Raw genomic sequence first — 18,747 nt, 5'->3', positions numbered from 1 at the left:
CCAACGAGAACTCTAGGCTCTAAACCTGAACATTAATTCTTAAAGATACCACCCCCATGGATTTTGTTCAGGAAGCAAGTCTCCTACCAGGTCGTCTGAATATAACTTTAGGCAGTACTAGAGATTACGATAAAAATCATGATTGATGATGCCGCTCTTGCCTATCTACTACCCTATGCACTAAACACAACTTTGTAAGAAGGAACAGAACGTAATTCATTATTGTTCACATGTAACATTTTGATCAAGATTTGAGTATATGTCCAGTTGTCCACTGACAGTATTTGATTATTATATGTTCAACTGAATCAGTCTTTGAGAGTTGAGGCCAATCTCTCGGCGCTTTTTGAGGATCAGAGCATAGAGTGAAGTCTCTCATCCTCAGTCCTAACATGGTTTCTGGTGATGTCATGAATGGTGGGACAACCAGAAAGGGCCATAGTTAACTCAAACTCATTCTTTAACATGTCAATCACTTTTTTAACTCCATCCTCACCCTTAGCTACAAGCCCATACACTACAGGCCTCCCTATCTGCATAATCCAAACCAAAATAGCGTCACCTACATCATCACAGATTCACAGTGCAACCTTAAAAAAAGTATACTGTCAAAAACTTACAAGAACAGCTTTTGCTCCTAGTGCCAACGCTTTGAAAACATCTGTTCCACGTCTTATTCCTCCCTCAAGCAAAACCGGAATCCTCCTTCCAACAACATGAACAACCTGCAGTTTCAGAAGAAGACTAGTTTGTTCGTTAAGATTGTTCAAAAGCAAGCTTTGATGGGTTATACCTCTTCCAAAACAGTTATGGTAGCTGGGGAATAGTCAAGCTGGCGAGCCCCATGGTTGGATACAACTATCCCATCTACACCAGCTTCCACAGCCTTTAGAGCTGCATATATCATCCAAAAAGGTCTTTGACATGGCACATGCTATATAACGGAGTATGAGACAATGAACCTTACCGTCTTCACGTGTGAGTATCCCTTTGACCAGTATTTGTAATTTTGTAATAGATCTTAACCATTCAATGTCCTAAGATAAATGCCCACATTGTCATAATTACTCATTACTTTTGTGTTTAGTATTCAAGAACCAGAACAGAGTCATTTACCTTCCAACTAAAGGAAGCATCAAGTCCACGAGAGGCCACGGCTTCCATCCCTGAGCCTTCACTCTGAGAAAAAAGTGTTATCACATCTCAACAACAGGTAAGGTTATATTCTACATGAACCTTTTATTCAAAGCTCTACTCACAGGTCGGAGTTCAGTTGAAAATAAACCTTCAAAGTTCTTCAGCTTTGGTGATATCAATCTAACAAAAAAGCAAGAAAAGTGAAAAAAACATTTAACAAATAAGCAAAGCTCCCAAAAAAGCTTTAAGAGTAGTGGAGAGTGTCAACTTGTTCTTTATATCTGCTTCTCTTCTACCAAGTTTAGGAACATCAACAGTCAAAACTATGGCCTTGAATCCAGCTTTCTCAGCTCTTTTCACCATCTGTGCTGTTACTTCCCGTTGCTTGTACACCTACAAAAGTTATCAGAGCCAACTAAGAACCAAGACCAAGGAAGCAGCTAAAGAATCCAGATTGTGTACTTACATATATTTGAAGAAATTTAACAGTGTTACAACTGGAAGCAACCTCCTCAATGGTGCATGAAGCCATGAATGATACTATCTGAATATTCACAAATAATAAATTTTATTTAATCATTACCTTTTAACTCAAACAGAATGCAAAACATGTAGTCCAATAAACAACTTAGTACCATGATGGTATTACAAGCAGCTGCAGCTTTTGCAGCCGCGGTTTCTCCTTCTGGATGAGCCAACATATGCATTGCTGCTGGAGCAATCATGATTGGAGATGAGATAGGGTAACCCAAGATTCTGGTAGACGTATCTATTTTGCTCACATCAACAAGAACTCTAGGCCTAAACCTGAACATCAACAGCACACAGGGAGCCACTAGGTGGTGTTATAGTGTCACACCCACTAAACCAAAAAAAAAAAAAAGGATAACTGTTATTACATGATTCTAGTGAAGGCTTCCACGTTTTCCTTGAGAGTGTGTTGATCCTCTGCTCCTCCGCTGTAGAAATCATAGTATATTTTAGGGAGAGCCTGTTTCGCCAGCTCTTGAAACTCATTCACGTTAACAATCTTGATCCATATCTATCTAAGATAAATATCATATCAAAGAAAAGAACTTTGAGAGTCAAATATTCTATTACCAAACATGTATTAATATATTTTAAATGAAATGATTAAAAGCTTGCAAGTAGTAGATAAGATCTAAAGAGCTCTGATAGTAGGAACTAGGAAGTACTCTCACATGTCTGAAGGATTCAGAAAACGAAACTCAGATGCAGAAACATACGTTGGGAACCAAACGAAGGTCAACGCTATTTGTTTTTCAAGTCTTTAGTAAAAGTGGAACTGAAGAACAACAATGTCGGGTAATAATATTCGAACAACGAACATATAAAGCGAACCCTCTAAGTCATCCAGAGTGTTTTCCCTCTCTGTCACTAAAACGACAATGTATCAGCGTATTTTACGATGACGTGGCGTGCTGAGTCAGCAACGCTAAAACACCAAAAAGGCTCAGAAACCGAAGAGCCTCGTTGGCAAAGTTGCAACCTTTTTGTGTATAAAACGGGCACGATCGAGTTGGTATTTGGAACGATTCAGTCAAAGTTACCATCTTCGAGACTGAAACGATGAATAACGGAGAAGGTTGGAGTTCCGGTGGCCGTCGGGGTCCTAGGGGCCGCTCTAACTCCAAGGAGACTTGGCAAATAGTAAACCGTCCAAAAAGCGAAAGTCCGGTAAGTAAACTTGATTGTCGTCTCGTTTATTCTTTTTCCAAGTTGTAATCTTTTTTTAATTGATATTATTAGCCTTTGCTTGCTAGTGTTATGGATCATCACTTTTTTTTTTTTTTTTTTATCTTCCTTTTGTAATTTACAGGTTACGGTTGATAGGTCTTTGGATGAATCTTCTGGTAATAGGAGCAGTAGGGGGTCTCGAGGGCGAGGAAGATGTAGAACTGTGCAAGTGTACGTTGAGAAGTCGTCCCAAGTTTCCAATGTGGGAAAGGCAGCTCAAGAAGAAGTAAAGTCCCAAGAGGATGGCTTAGGTTCTACCAAGCAACCTGATGAAGGTGCAGCTTTCAAGTGTTCTGGAGATAACAGTGATCTTTTGCAACCATCTGCTTCACCTGTCTCTAGAGAATGTGAGGGTAGAATGTCTTTTGGTCTAGCGAATAGGATGGAAGATGTTTCGCTCTGTGGCCAGGTGTCTATGTCTTCTACAAGTGATAAGAAGGTTGAGGATCGTGATAGTGCTCATAAGTCTGGTGATGTAGGGAACGCTTGGAATGAAAGCAACACTAGAGTTTTTGATATCTGCCTCGAGAAGAAGGTGTTTTGTCTAAAATCCTCCATCTTGGAACTTAACAGAGAAAAGAGGAGAGCAACCAAGGGGTACCCTGGGATTGTTATTAGACCTGGGATGGTCCTTCTCAAGAACTACTTGTCAATCAACGATCAGGTAACTACCCTCTCTCTCTCTCTCTCTACCTTTTGACATAATGCATTATCTGTGTTTCTTTTGCTTTACAAATTGCTTGTAGGTGATGATTGTGAACAAATGCCGGGAGCTCGGTTTGGGTGAAGGAGGCTTCTATCAACCAGGTTATGGAGATGGAGCATTATTGCATTTGAAGATGATGTGCCTGGGGAGAAACTGGGACCCTCAAACATCTCGATATGGAGATACTCGACCACATGACGGTTCTGTCCCACCTAAAATTCCTTTTGAGTTCAATCAGTTTGTTCAGAAAGCAATCCAAGATTCACAGTCCCTTGTCGCTACAAGCTCAAAGAAGACGAAAGGAGAAGATGAGATACCATGTATGTCACCAGACATCTGTATTGCTAACTTCTACACATCCACTGGGAGACTTGGTCTACATAAGGTTAGTGTTTCAAATAACTTATTCATTCCATAAAAGCTTCTAGTTTATTAGTATTGGCTCTTTGATGTTTCAGGACAAAGATGAGAGTGCAAATTCCATTCAGAAGGGCTTACCTGTTGTATCATTTTCAATTGGAGATTCAGCCGAGTTCGTGTATGGTGATCAGAGGGATTATGACAAGGCAGAGATGGAAGTCTTGGAATCTGGAGATGTTCTACTCTTTGGTGGCAAGTCCAGAAATATCTTTCATGGCGTCAGATCAATTCTCAAAGATACTGCTCCTAAGGTTCTTGTCCAGGAAACAAACCTCCGACCAGGTCGTCTGAATTTGACTTTTAGGCAGTATTAACCCCCACAAAGCTAGAAAACTCTTGTGTGCATCTTGAAGCTGTTTTGGAGTGTCTGAACTTGTTATGTTTCTATTTTCGGTTATATCACAGTGTCTTGGCAATATAACTATCAAGTATCTATTATCACAGTGTCTTTTATATACAATGAATTAGTGCACACAATGTTTACAGCTTAGGTTCTAGTTCAATGTGTAAAGTTATTTCATTGTTCACGAGCTTGTTGATACTGCGATAGCTGATGCAGCTGAATCAACATAAAGTAGCAAGCAAGAGTATATTTTCTTCTTCAACCGTTCTATGTTCTCTAACAAAGAATCATCATCACTAGAGTGGTGATCACTTTTAACTTTGTCCAGCCACTCGTTTGCTTGCTTAAGTTGAGATAAAGTCTCGGCAATGTGATTATCTGGTTCCTCTGCTCGTGATCCTTTGGTTTTACCTTTCTTAACTTGGACACTAGCATGAAACCCAGTATCTATTGCCTCTTCCAAGAATCTCATAAACCAGCTTCTTGTTTCTTGTGTCATAGTGTCTCTCATTGCTTTTATCTCTTTTGTACCGTTCCCTGTGACCCACTCTAGCTTCTCGGCTTCTGTTAGAGTTTTTGAAGACTTTGTTGTGGCTCTGCTTGATGCTAGACTCGCTCTTTTGCTCAGCTTCTCAGGTTCAGTACATACTGGATGAATATTCAAAAGCTGGAGTGGTTTCTCTTTCGATGGTGCAGCTGTGAGCTGTGCTTGGTCAAGTAGACTCTGGAGGTTGAAGAAGCTTCTGAGAGAGGTATGTGGATTCTTTGGTGAAGCACTTGAGCTGAGATCAGCAAACATACTGCAAAAAAAAAAAAAATCATTGTTTCTTTTATTAGGAACTTTCACAAGACTACTTGCCTTAGATTCTATTCAAGAATGGTACTTACTTGATACACTTGAGAAGATGTGAAGCAGCCAATGCATCTCTTTGTGCTTCTGCAGCAAGCAGAACAGCAATATTTCTCCTCCTCAGCATTCCCTTTAGGGATTAAAAGAGATTACAGGTGATGAGCATAGTGGTTTGGTCATAAAGAATAAAAGAGGAGAGATACAGAGATCATTTAGAGCGTACTTTACCCATTTTTGTTAGATTAGCAGGCAGAGATCTCCATGATGCATCCTCAGAAGAATTACTCTTCCTGTTTATATGATTTATCTTTTGTTCTGCCTTCGTTGGAGCTGTCGCAGGCCGAGACTGAGACTGTGGAGGACAAGCTTGACGTACCTACGAATCACATATATGTTAATCATCAAGACCTGTGCGACTCATATTATAAGAACACACACCTGATCTTTATGCTCCCTTTGCTTGCCCTTAGCCAAACCACCAACTCTCTTACTCGCCTTCACTGATCCAGCCTCGCTCTCATTGTTGCTACCACCACTACTCGAGTCTGATCCACTCACCCTTGCGTTTGAAACGCCTTGCATATATCTTGACGCCACGCCTGTTTTCTCCTCCTTGATTACAAAATCTTGACGCCTTCTTAGACTCTCCACCGCGTTTGATCTCGCACCATCCTTCTTCTGTTTGTGATTATCTTCTTGCATAGGTGGTGTTGTTGTTGTCTCGGTGGGAACCAACATCTGCATCAAATCTTTGGGGTTTCCTACAAAAGGATGGCGTCCAGAGATGGGTCTAACTCCCACCATCACAGGAACAGGCGTCCCAGGTTCGAGCTTATCGACGTAGAAGAACTGTCCCAGTCCCAGTTTGTTGTTCAAGATGAGTTCGTTGTCTTCGTTTCTCAACGAGACGTATGTGGAGTGAGAAGAATCCGAGACTTTGATGAAGAAGCCTTGGTTGGGCCAAAGCTCCGAGCCGGCTAAAGCAGGGACAATGCTGATCACCTGCAGAAGAACAGACCGGTATTCTCCTCGGACTTTGATGTTTGTGTTCATTGTCTGGAGAAGCTTGATCAACACTCTAGGCGTAAGAGAAGCCATTTCTTTGAAACAGTGTTGATAAATTGAATGTTACAGACAGAGAGAATAAAGAAAAAAAGGTTTCTGTATCTTTTTTTCTTTTTCCAACTTTGCATGGAAGGTAAGTAAACATCATCATCTTTCACTTGGCTTTGAAGTCATGTGAGCATGTTAGGGTCATGAGGACTTCTTATCCCATTCATTCTTTACTTTTTCAAGTGAATGACTAATCTACCCTTGATGAAGTAAGGGGGGTGAGGTTAGGAGAGGGGCTTTTTGGGGATTTCTGATTGGACTTCAACTTTGATCTCACGTCACTTTCCGAGGAAGATGGAGGAAGGTGGGAGAAGGTGAGAATATACCTTCATTGCCTCACTTTTACGTGTTGATCACAAACAAAGATTATTCACAAGTAAAAGACATGTTTTGTTTTTTGGAAACTATCGTATTACCAACTTTATTTATTGATTTTGTATACCATTACCATCCTTTTATTTTGTTTGTACTACCAAAATCACATTGATACCAAACCGATAAAGACATGTTTTCAGGTTTGATACAATTTACAAATGTAGGCTCAAAACCACTATCACATACATAGGATGATATATTGAATAAAGGAGAAACTATTCTCAATGATACATTCGCCCGAAAACAAAAAAGCACATAGAATCCTTTTTATCTTTTCATTCGCTTGGATCCTATGAACCTTTGTGTTTCGAAATCATTTCCCCTTGCTTCGAAAATTGGAGAGTGAAAAGAATGACCTTGGTGCTGCAGTAAACATGATGTTTTAAGGGAGTTAAAAAACGTATAGCTAACAATCTAGCCAGCTTAGCTATATGTTTAGATTCTATGGTGCTTTATAATATACTTTCAATCTTTTAGATTCCATGGAGAGAAAGAATGGTTATAAAATTTTCTAGAATAGAACACAAAGATTGATTACCTTTTACAGAAGCTCCAGACATCTGATCCTCCTTCAGTTTAAAGCTCAATGGTGCGCTAGTGGTTCGTGCTGACGATATTTACATAAATGTTAGATCAACATGAATCATATCAAGATGAAGAAAAATGAGCTAAGCCTTTGATAACTCTAGATTGATGTATTCTTCTACAGCTGAGGTTGTTACCTTGTTCATTGAATAGCTCACTCTCGTTGAAGCTATCATCAGAGGGCTGAGTTTGTAAGAATCTCGACTTTCTCAAGTCTTCTGATGATCTATACGCGAGATCTTTTCCATCTTCGGTATCATCATCCCCTTCAGAGGTCGTAGCGGATATCCAGTCAGCCAAATTCTCAGCCGCACGGTTCTTCCTTCCAAAGTTCAAAAGCCTTTTCAACCCTTTCGTCACATCTTGTTTATTCTCAGCAGCTCCCCATTTCTTTCTCATTTGAGTTGTATCATTCTCTGTGTGGCTAAGGCTCCAGAAAGTAGGACTGTCCACTGGAGAGTCCACTGAAGCATCAAGCTCAGATGCCTCGTTTTGATACTGCTGCTGCTTCACTCGTGCATCCAGAAACGAACCGATGGTTTGGTGATGCCTAGAAGCTATAGGTAACTCAGCGTTTGAACCAGGGTCAAGCTGAGAAGCTATAGATTCACCATCTTCAAAGTCTTGACTAAGTCTTGACTTCTCGTTTTCTGCGTCAGTAAAAGCTTCAGCTTCTGTGTCATCACCAAGCACATCTTCCACCTCCTCTTTCTCCATTTCGTCTGATGCATCGGATCCTTCTGAAGCCTTTCTCCCGCTTTGCTCTTGCTCAAGATTCAGAGGTACAGAAACAGCATCATCCTCTGGAGCAGCAGCTTCAGCAGCAACTTTTCTGAAGTTTGTCGGCCTTCTCAGCTTCTCTTCTTCAGTTATTACAGCCTTCGGTCTCACGGAGCTTCTCGCCTGTGAGCGGACACCATTTCTCCCAACTCCTGAGGATGGTTGCTTCATGCCTTCCTTCTTGAACTCGGCGAAGTTAGGGACTGACTGTGCAAGAAGCTTGTCTTGTCCTCTCCGCCTAGCGGAACTGGGTGTAGACACTTTGGCTGCAGAGCGTGAAGCTGATGTAGTAATGGTTCGAGAAGTGTTTTTGTTTTGTTGTAGCTTCGTATTCTGTGTGCTCCTGGAAACATCTTCCTCTTCTTCACTCTGGAATGAGCTAATTGGATGCTGTCAAGACATAACATGAAGTAGTTTTAGCAAACCACAGGTAAACTCTCAAAAAGAAGAATATGACGTTATACCTGATCCTGTCTAGCACTAAGCCTAGAGTTGAAGTACACAAGCTTCTCTGCACGTCTAGCATCTGAGTCACGTCTTGCAGTAGACTGAGAAAACTTGGTTTTCATCTCAGCGTTACTGCGATCAAGTACATCTTGCATCACCTTCAACTTGGCTTCCTTCTCGGTCCTTCTTGAACTCCAGTCTTCCTTCAGCTTGGCGTCTCTCTTCTGCATATACTCCTCATAGAACTTTCCTCTAGAGCTATCTGAAAAGCTGATTTCTGGAAGTTTTTGCCTTGTGGTGTCTCCATAGTCACTGTTAGCAACCGCCTTCACAGTTGGTGGAGTTTTGAACTTGTCTTCATCATTTGAACTTGTGATTAGATCCTCTGCTACAGGTCTTCTGAGCTGTGACGTCACAGCTTGTTCACTCGGCTTTACAGGCTTGCCTCTACGGACAGAACTGGATTGATCCCCGGGGACACGGAGCATGTGTTCAGCAAATAGCTTTTCAAGCTCGTTTGCTTTCACTTTCAATTCATCATTCAGCTCTTGACTTCCCTTAGAGGCTCTGGCCCTTTGAACTTGCTCTGCCGGGGACATTTGGTTCAAAGTATCACTCTCTGAGATGTCTGACACACTAATATTAATGGCTGAAGGTGGCTTTTTATTTACATCGGCAGAACCAGTTTCAGCCCTTCTACCATGTGGTCTTCTCATCTGTTCAGTACCTAAAAGACAATGGTGCAAGAAAATAATCTTAAGATTGGTGAATTTCCCTTTTTGTATAAGTCAGGATAGTAAGAGAATCTACAAGTATAGAAAAGAATATAGGTACATTGTCACATTGAGAGTTAGTCCTTATCCTTTTCTCAGACAGCTGTTTAATAATAATAAATAATTAAGAAAATATAATACTTCTACGGTCATGATAATTTTCAAGCATTAGAAAAACAAACCAAAGAATATAACCATATATAGTAAGTAGTGCATGATGGTTAGGATGCATAAAAAGAGATGGAAGAATAACTTTACTAACCTCCATAGAGTTGTGTCTTTCCCTGGCGATCCTCAGCTGGTGGTGATTGCCTAGTAGCTGAAGATTCTCTCCTAGGAGACTCCGCAGTTCCTCCATTGCTCCGAACACTAGTGAGACTAGATTCAGTACCACTTAACTGATGTAATGTAGACAATGAATGACTCCGAGGATCTCTAAACTGTATTTGATCCTGCTTATCTGATTCAAAATCTCCAATTTTGTTATTGGACTCATCATCTATATTTGCATTCCCTGAGTAATCCAAAGGCACCTTCAAGTCTACCTCCTTGTCTTTCCGTAAGAAAGGAGAGCTTGATTTATGGGACTCTACTTTATCCGTTCCCATGTCACCAGTACTGTTGGAACTACATTCATCTTCATTCTTATGAGGATTCTCAGTATGACTCAACCCGTTATGCTCTCTTTTATTGCATCCAACAGATTGTTTTGAAGATATACCACCACTTCCATCTTTGGACACTGATGACGACGAGGGACTATCACCAGCCACATCCTTCCTATCATTTCCCAAATCAATGCTCATGTCACTAGCACCACTCCATCTCCGTACCACAGCTTTTTCCACCCCTGCGGAAGATGATAAATCAGAAGAGAGCCTTTTCAGATCAGTGGGTTTCACCACCACAGCTGTTTTCCCTCCAGAGTTTTCTTTCTGCTTGTTTTCAAATAGGTTGATCCTCTCCTGCACACTGAGCCGTCTCGTTAGTTGCCTAGTCTGGCTTGCTAATGGCTCGTTTTGCACAGGAGTTTTTTCCTCTTCTTCATCCTTTTCACCATGACTACTCTGTGGCATAAGCTTTGCTTCTTGCTGGGAGTATCTGGTCGCTGTTACACTTTTCTCTTCCATACCACTTCCCAGGTTTTTGGATGGATCTTCAGTGGGATCATCAATTGACATATCAGATTCCCATGACGAACGTATAGCTTCTTGTTCCTGATTGAACAACCTCCAAGAGCTCATAAGCTCTGGCCTTCTCTGGCAAACTGCTATAAACTTGGTGCATGCGTCACTGCGATTAAGTATAGCAGACCAAACATGATCAGAGTGCACATAACAGATAGTTAACTGAGTTGAAAGCCAAAATATATTTTGGAAGTCTATGAATTAGAAATGCATAATTCTAAAAAAGTGAGATAATCCATCAGGTTAAATATTGGCAACCCCACAAAGAAAAAATGAGATTGAATTTTTTAGTACAGTTAGGCATCTTAGTCCTTTATAATCATGATCATCCACCTACCAGTAGTTCTCATGTCTACATCAGACCAAACCTACCTAAATTAGAGCATGATGGGTTTCTGTTTAAGGAAAAAATTTAAACATAAATCATATAGGCGACTATGTAAACATGTGGTTATGGTGATTATAGACGAACTATGTGTTATCACAAAGGTCCAAAGACGTGGAAAATAATATAGAGGATATCTTAATACTTACTTCAAGCGACTGGCTCCAAATCGATCAGCAAATTGAGTAAGTTCGGGGACAGTGATTGGGTTAAAACCAGCAGCAGAAGCACGATTACAAGCAGTTTCCAAGTCCTGTCTAACTGCTGCAAGCCGTAAATCAATAGCTCTCAGTAGCTCCTTCCTGGTAACGCAGAAAAGGAGAAAGATTCATTTTAAGACATTCAAAATAAAACAACTTTTGGACAGGTAACGGAAAATAAAACAACTTTTGGACAGGTAACGGAACAACAATTAATAGGTGATTTGGCTAAATATTCATAGTTCTATGAAAAGTAAATAAGCATGAAAGGTTGGGATTTTACTTTGTCACATCAGCCGCTGGTGTAGTTTCTGTGCCATCTGAACCAAGAAAGTTTTAGCCAGATTATGCCAAAGCAAGAAAGAAACGACTTAACATGAAGTTAAATATATATGATGGACATGTATGGGCAAACAGAAAACGACATAATGCCTTCAGATTCTAAATATAGAAAACGACATAAAGCATTCAAATCCTAAATGTCACTCTGGTGCCACTCATAAGGTGCTTTTCTCATATTTGGCAGTAAGATTGCTAGCTGCAACGCATTGATTTTAGAGGCGTGCATACTGTAAACTCAGCCAGTATAACAGTCTATTAAAAAAGGGGGGCAGTGATGGTCTATATAAGATACCATTCTAGCGTCCGTGAATGACTTAACAGCATCTCACAGTTCACTTCACACACTTTTATCACTAACCGTCACTGTAACCAAGTTCTTAGAGCCAATGCAGAATCTGCCATGGACAGAATATAAAATGAATACCTTTTGCACCAGATCGCTGGTCACCAGTCCCCTAAAGCAAGATATGATCAAAATCAATACGAGCACTAAAGTTAACACATTCATTAGCTAACTTGAAATTAAAAGCGGTGAAGTACCTCGCCGTATATTTTACGGGCAGCCTCTAACTGAGACATTTCCTCATCCAAAGCGCTAACCAATTCCAGAACCTCTGGGGTACTAACAAAGCGTACAAACCTATTAACCGGCGCAGGCACAAGGGTAAATTAGCAATGATCTCTACTCCACTAAAACTAGTACACATCTCTCGTTCAAAAAGAAAAAGGAATCTAAACCTCTCGAGCGTCGCTTTAGTAAACCAAGTTCCAGCATTTTTGCTGCTCTCAACTTGTAGCCTTATAGACAGAGCTTCCCTGGCCACCTGCTCTTCAGCGACTTTCAAATGAGCAACAAACGGTTTGACCAGTCCAGAAGCAATCTTCTCAGTATACCCCGCAGTAGAGACAAACAATTCACATCTGTTAGGAAAGAAATAACATAGCAAGCATGTTAAAAACAGTAAAGACTAACAACATTACAAGACAAAAGAAGGAACCATCTCCAGTAATTACCTTGACCGCTTTGGGGAGAGTTGGAAGAGAGCATAGTCAAGAGGTATTGATGGTCTCATCTTCTCCCTCTTTCGCCAATAAAAAAATCACCAAAGTCCTCCCCTTTAACATACCCAACAAAGGAAAAGGAAAAGTAAAGACAGAATCAGAAGCTTAAATGCTATAGTGGAAACTGAAGCGTGCAGAGAGAAACGGATCCATTCAATACAAGAAGAGTGGAATGCATAGGAAGCAATGTTCAACTTTAAGAGTCCACATTACAATAATAGAAACCCCCACAAAGTTGACAAAACACGACATAGATCTGGTTCCGATCATGAAGAAAAAAAAAAAGATGAGATCTTCACATCCAAAACAGGAACTTTTAAGTGAAGTCGTACTCGGATCAGCCTTACCTGAGGGTAGTACAAGGAAGGAAACAAAAAAAAGAGAGATCTTGGGGGGTCTCTTTCCGATTCAAATTCGCTATCAACAATGTCTCTTTCTCTGCTGTCTATTATTGGCTTCTTAAAAAAAGCCCTAACAATGGCGGCGATTGCTTTGTTTTATCTGCTCTTCTTCACTCTTCTCCCCTCCAAACTCTTTTAACAAATGGTGTTACTGTCTGAACAACCCTTTTTGTTCTTTAGTTGCTTCTGAGTGGATTTGATATCTCTCCCATTTGTCTCTCTTTTGTTTAAAAACTACTTTTGGAGCGAGAAAGTAGATTCAGAAGAGAGAGAAGGCGTTGTTCAGACAGCAAATCACCATTTTTGTTGACGAGACCGAACACACTCAAGTAGCCTATACCGTGAGAACAAACAAATAAAAAAAAAAAGAGCGTAAATTTTCAAATTTTAAATTAAAAATTAAAATTAAAAGAAAGTCGGCAGTATAATGCGAAATCCCGGATATAGGACTCTCCATTTTACCAATTTACCCTTCGTTTTAAGGCTTTCAAAGAGGAAAAAGATTAAAGTTTCTTCATAAATAAGAGTGATTTATTTTCTACACTATATGAAGCATATAAATTTCTTACAAATAAAGGGGTAAGTGAGTGGAATATTGGTACTTTACCTTTTAGATCCAACCAAATTTAATCTTGACAGTAACAACACAATGATTTGAACTAGGAACTTTCTCTCTCTTCGCACCGTTCATTTTCTCCTATTGTCTCTTTAAGCTTTTTGCGTTTTCATTGTTTTTCAGCACTACGTCGATCCTAACCTCTTGTTTTATTTCATACTTGCTTCTCTGATACTCGGTGTGTGACTGTGCTTCCGTTTTTGAAAGAAATATGCATCAACCTAGTTGACTTATACTTTCAGATCTGGTGTGGATTTTCTCATAAAAGTCTCTAATCTGTTGATTCACGGTGTAACCTAGCTACAAAAACTTTTATCCTTGAATCTCATTTTAGATCTTATTAGTTCTGTTGATTTTGTGTTTCTCCTTGGCTACTGTGTGGTTTCCTCTTGCAGATGTTGTATTTTCGGTTGGGGTTTGCTATGGATTCCGCATCCATTCTTTTGCCATTCATGGCATGTGGTCGTTTGTCGGATTAGGTGGACTTCGCTCTTAGTTGTTCGGTTCAGATCTTGTGGAGATCTTGTCTTATTTGGCTTCATACCTAGGCGTTCAACGGTTTGTTTGACTCAGCCGCTTCGGGAGTGATTAGTGGAATCAAAGTGATTCTCACTTGCCGGTTTATGTAGTTCTTGTTACTTACTTCTGGAGGTGTATCCTCGTTATGCTAGGAGGAAGTGGCTTTTCGGTGGTATGGCCGAGGACATTTCCGTTAATCAGTTTCATGGATTTAACTAAATGGTTAGCGAATATTGGTACTTTACCTTTTATATCCAACCAAATTTAATGTTGACAGTAACAACACAATGATTTGAACTAGGAATTTTCTCTCTCTCTCTTCGCAGTGTTCATCTTCTCCTTCTTGTTTTTTTAAGCTTTCTGCGTTTTCATGGAGGACCAGCGTGTGATGGCTTTTTCAGCACTGGCGTTGGTCCTAACCTCTTGTTTTATTTCATACTTGCTTCTCTGATATTCGGTGTGTGACTGTGCTTCCGTTTTTGAAAGAGATATGCATCAACCAAGTCGACTTATACTTTCAGATCTGGTGTGGATTCTCTCATAAAAGTTTCAGATCTGTTGATTTACAGTGTAGCCTAGCCACAAAAACTTTTATCCTTGAAACTCATTCTAGATCTGATTAGTTCTGTTGATTTTGTGTTTCTCCTTGGCTACTGTGTGGTTTCCTCTTGCAGATGTTGTCTTTTCGGTTGGGGTTTGCTATGGATTCCGCATCCATTCTTTTGCCATTCATGGCAAGCGGTCGTTTGTCGGATTAGGTGGAATTCGCTCTTAGTTTGTTCGGTTCAGATCTTGTGGAGATCTTGTCTTATGTGGCTTCATACCTAGGTGTTCAACGGTTTGTTTGACTCAGCCGCTTCCGGAAGTGATTAGTGGAATCAAAGTGATTCTCACTTGCCGGTTTATGAAGTTCTTGTTACTTAGTTTTGGAGGTGTATCCTCGTTGTGCTAGGAGGAAGTGGCTTTTCGGTGTTATGGTCGAGGACATTCCCGTTAAGCAGTTTCATGGATTTTCTAGAAGTCAGATATGTCTGTGAGTGTTGATTATCATTGGTTGTTTGGAAGTTAGTTGCGTAGTTTAAAGTTGTTGTTGTAAGCGCCGATATGTACTCTTTTGGGCTAATGCTTCCCCTTTGTAGGATTTCGTTTTTGGGGATAGTTTGTTGTCCGCCGGCCTAGCTAACCACAAATAGTAACTTCATCCGTTGGTTTTGTATTTTATGTATTTGTATTTCATCTATTTGGTAATAATACACTCAGTGAAAAAAAACAGCACAATGATTGGGTTTTCAAATAGTTTTTAAAAAATCTGTATTCTCATATAATACTTTTAAGCAAATACAAAGATGTTGACAAAAATTATATACTAAAGTACTTATTCCACTCTGCTCAAAACTACTAATATTTTAACACCAACCATTTTAATTCCAGCTTTTGGAGACATTTTAAACAAAATGATGGACCCCATGAAAAAAAGGCTGGAAAATATCTAATTATCAATTCTTCTAACTTTAATTTAAAATGACGAATTGGTCTCAACTCCTAACCAAATAATATAAGACTTCCTGCTTTGACTCCTACCGAATTCTTCATAAATTCCAGTTTTCTGTGCTTTGGTATATGTTTACTATTTACCTGGATCAATTACGAATCATGGAGTCCAAATGATATAAATAAACATTTCTATAATACAATATGTGTGTAATCTACGGGTCCTACACGGCTACACCTCATATCATTATTTGTTGAATACTGAATTGCAAACCTTTCTACAAAAAACGTATAACTACTAGTCATTTCCTACATTTTAGGATTGTTTTTACGACCAATAAATTTCGTTTCTCGAAAAAAATCATTGTTGTATTCTTCACAAAGACGTTAATACAAGTTTCAAGGATTTTTACGGTGAGGGTGGGAAGATGGTATTTTCCTCAAAAGACCTACGAAATGGATCAGAAACCACACTAAGAAATATATAAACAAATATGAAGAGTTTAATTATAGGTTAGTGAGTTGACAAAAAAATTATAGGTTCGTGCACATGATTAATTTATGAGAAACCTCCATGTGGGTTGACATTCCAAGTGATTCTCAAGTTATTAACAACAGTAAATATACGGACACTTACTTCAAAGACGTAAAATGTACTACTATTAAGTAAAGACAATATTACATGTTTAGTTGAATTTTTCATCTTTTTATAGTTGATTTTTTCTTGCGAAACACGAATATACATTCTAAAACCGAATATTTGACTACTACTTACATGAACACATTATCCATTATGTACACTTCGTATATATACAAACAAAGTCGTTGGATCGGATATTTCTTCACGTACATGTTTTCCCTTAATCCCTTTCAACGGTCCAGTGCATTTAGCACAACCCTGCAATGTTACGAACGTTATAAAGGAATATATAAGATTATAAGAAACTAGCTAATAGTAAGAGAAGGAGAAACAACAGAAAATGAAATTAAAGATATGGATCTCAAACCAATCGCAAGCATTGAGACTCGTGGCATGTGTCTCACTTGGTGTTCCAGCTGCATCATATGATTGATTATGACAATCATAAATGTACACATCAATATGTTTCAAGCTTGCGTGTGACCATGTGCACAAATATCACCTCAATGTCATTTGATTGCTCATAATGCAACCATAGAAGATAACTTACGAGTCAAAGGAGAACCGGGGATGCTTGATCCGATAGGAGAATCCGGGACACGACCTGGATCCACCATCAAATTCTGGAGGTGACCATTTCTTGTGACATTTTCGCCGGAAATGTAAATTCTCAACTTCCTGAGACCATTCTCTGGGGCAGGACCGGCCACAGTTTCATCCCAAAGCATGTGCAAGAATCCCATAACTACAATCAAAGTTTCAAAAGGGTTTTTGTTTTTGTTTCTTCTTTAAAGGGGGTTTGTTAACAATCTCTCTAGTGTTTTTCTTTATTGGGGGATAATAGTGTGTTTTATTTATATAAAGATAGGAAAGAGAAGCGTTGAATATATTTGGTTAGACTCTAATAATATGGATTTGACCTTAAATTAAAACTTCCAAAAAAAGAGACTGAATCAAGGATGATGATATTATTAAACAAAGTTGATAAATCTAGCCGATAAGAAGAAGAACAGCTTAGACAATGAGTTTATAGGGTGTGACACGTTTTGACTGCTCATCCAAAAGAAACATCAACCAGTTTATAGGATGTGAGTCATGTGACACCTTTGACTTCTCATCCATCAGAAAAATCTAACCAGTTTATAGGATCGCTTAGATTTTACTTATTATGTCATGGGCCTGGGCCATGTCTTGAATGGCCCATAGTTAAAACATTCTGCAACGGTTAGTAGCCTTTTTTAATCGTGGTCCGTGGATAAAGCAAAAGAACAATCACTTCTCTGTTGAGAAAAGAAGAGAAAATGCATCAAAGAGCAGCAGAGTCTACTAAAACAATCACTTCTCTGTTGACATTTTACTCCATCATTAGAGGTGCAAAATGGGCGAGCCCATGTCCATTAGCCCATATCCGTTTGTCCATTTATAGTTTATGGACAGAGAGTGACCATGTCCATTAAGGACCATGTTCATTAAAGACCAAACCCACAAACACCCATATTTATATGGGCTGCCATGAGTCCATTAAAGACCATTTAAGGAAAATTTTGAATTTCAATCTATAAACATATAAATACAATTTCATAAGATTAATAGCTCCATAACTCCATATAAATACAAATTCATGAGTTCATAACTCCATAACTCCATATAAATACAAATTCATGAGTTCATAACTCCATAACATAACTTCATAAATGTAATAAGTGCATATATAACTAATATAAGTTCATATAATATGTTTCAGACTTGAGTACACATAAGTGATCAGTCGAAGCTACTTCCTTATCTTCTCCTCCATTTTCCTCCAAGTCCATAAACCCTACAAAACAAGTAACCATATAAAACACATATACGTTCAAACAAGAACATCAAAGGTATGCATCCAAGAGCTATTTCCACACAGATTCATCATACTCTACTTCAGACAGACTAAATTACTTTTCCAAGTTCAATGACAAACTTACGACTAATACGTTCTCACACACACAATCTATTCACATATCGATCATCTACCAAGTTCAATGACAAAGAACTTACACTGTTACACATGAACTCAGACTTGGCATGTTTCCTTATCTGCTTCTCCAACTTCCTCCAAGGGTTCAAAATCCACGTCATCACCTAACCAAATTCGTTTATCAGTTTCAAAGATAACCAAATTCAAAGACAGAGATGAAAATAACTTACAATCTAAAGCCTCAAATCCCCTTAACCAATTCCTTGCGCAGATCAGTGCTCGCACATTAGAAGGAAGGAGGCAGCTTCTGTATTTGTTCAATACACGGCTGCCGATGCTGAAGGATGATTCTGAAGCTACTGTGGTAATGGGTATGCTCAAGACGTCACATGCCATTGATGCAAGATCCTTAAAACGATTAGCATTGTCTCTCCAATAGGAGAGAACGTTCAAACTCTGAAAGGCCATCATGTCTAAAACCGGTTCTTCTAGGTACTTATCCAAGGTTGATTTCCCATTACCACCAGGTCCAGCATTCTGTGAGATGAAAGCGTAAAACCCCTGCAAACCGAAAGGAAGTAACTATCAGAGTCTGGTTTTCTTCTAGAGACTAAGTTAGCAATGCAATGAAACAAGCAAAGTAAGTAAAAAGGCTTACAT

The 18,747-nt window shown here is 39.3% G+C and overlaps 5 protein-coding genes across 7 annotated transcripts; 1 reads left to right on the top strand and 4 right to left on the bottom strand.

Moving 5' to 3' along the window:
- Positions 1 to 191: 191 nt before the first annotated feature.
- LOC111215717 (peroxisomal (S)-2-hydroxyacid oxidase GLO3-like) lies at positions 192 to 2,466 on the bottom strand. 3 transcript variants are annotated; one of them, XM_048758795.1, is made up of 11 exons: positions 2,340 to 2,466; positions 2,037 to 2,179; positions 1,773 to 1,944; positions 1,604 to 1,681; positions 1,406 to 1,530; positions 1,260 to 1,317; positions 1,117 to 1,179; positions 968 to 1,037; positions 794 to 894; positions 621 to 725; positions 192 to 533 (listed from the first exon to the last, which is right to left on the bottom strand). In XM_048758795.1, coding segments are annotated over exons 2-11 (954 nt in total). In that variant the 5' UTR covers positions 2,039 to 2,179; positions 2,340 to 2,466; the 3' UTR covers positions 192 to 353. The 3 variants fall into 3 exon arrangements, with proteins under 3 accessions (XP_048614752.1, XP_048614751.1, XP_048614750.1); XM_048758794.1 differs by having other exon boundaries at positions 2,037 to 2,183; positions 2,340 to 2,463; XM_048758793.1 differs by lacking the exons at positions 2,037 to 2,179; positions 2,340 to 2,466 and having other exon boundaries at positions 1,773 to 1,952.
- A 162-nt stretch (positions 2,467 to 2,628) lies between these two features.
- LOC106452247 lies at positions 2,629 to 4,546 on the top strand. Its single transcript, XM_013894307.3, has 4 exons — positions 2,629 to 2,835; positions 2,978 to 3,559; positions 3,642 to 3,986; positions 4,060 to 4,546. Exons 1-4 carry the CDS (start codon positions 2,728 to 2,730, stop codon positions 4,333 to 4,335), a joined length of 1,311 nt encoding a protein of 436 aa, XP_013749761.1. The 5' UTR covers positions 2,629 to 2,727; the 3' UTR covers positions 4,336 to 4,546.
- BNAC05G52120D lies at positions 4,431 to 6,453 on the bottom strand. The gene is made up of 4 exons (XM_013894305.3): positions 5,653 to 6,453; positions 5,438 to 5,590; positions 5,253 to 5,344; positions 4,431 to 5,164 (listed from the first exon to the last, which is right to left on the bottom strand). Exons 1-4 carry the CDS (start codon positions 6,310 to 6,312, stop codon positions 4,546 to 4,548), a joined length of 1,524 nt encoding a protein of 507 aa, XP_013749759.1. The 5' UTR covers positions 6,313 to 6,453; the 3' UTR covers positions 4,431 to 4,545.
- Positions 6,454 to 6,737: 284 nt separating this feature from the next.
- BNAC05G52130D (COP1-interacting protein 7) lies at positions 6,738 to 13,202 on the bottom strand. The gene is made up of 12 exons (XM_013894303.3): positions 12,811 to 13,202; positions 12,416 to 12,517; positions 12,140 to 12,322; positions 11,942 to 12,041; positions 11,826 to 11,856; positions 11,343 to 11,379; positions 11,009 to 11,161; positions 9,550 to 10,580; positions 8,532 to 9,241; positions 7,425 to 8,457; positions 7,241 to 7,309; positions 6,738 to 7,065 (listed from the first exon to the last, which is right to left on the bottom strand). The coding sequence occupies exons 2-12, from the start codon at positions 12,472 to 12,474 to the stop codon at positions 7,016 to 7,018; spliced, it is 3,456 nt and encodes a 1,151-aa protein (XP_013749757.1). The 5' UTR covers positions 12,475 to 12,517; positions 12,811 to 13,202; the 3' UTR covers positions 6,738 to 7,015.
- Positions 13,203 to 13,947: 745 nt separating this feature from the next.
- On the bottom strand, positions 13,948 to 16,972 carry LOC111206373 (dormancy-associated protein homolog 4-like). The gene is made up of 3 exons (XM_022703041.2): positions 16,681 to 16,972; positions 16,498 to 16,546; positions 13,948 to 16,388 (listed from the first exon to the last, which is right to left on the bottom strand). The coding sequence occupies exons 1-3, from the start codon at positions 16,871 to 16,873 to the stop codon at positions 16,361 to 16,363; spliced, it is 270 nt and encodes an 89-aa protein (XP_022558762.1). The 5' UTR covers positions 16,874 to 16,972; the 3' UTR covers positions 13,948 to 16,360.
- Positions 16,973 to 18,747: the final 1,775 nt, after the last annotated feature.

The sequence above is a fragment of the Brassica napus genome, chromosome C5, assembly GCF_020379485.1.
Source record: "Brassica napus cultivar Da-Ae chromosome C5, Da-Ae, whole genome shotgun sequence".
NCBI lineage: Eukaryota > Viridiplantae > Streptophyta > Magnoliopsida > Brassicales > Brassicaceae > Brassica > Brassica napus.
The sequence above is the reverse complement of the archived record's forward strand: the minus strand, read 5'-3'. Positions and strand labels throughout refer to the sequence as shown.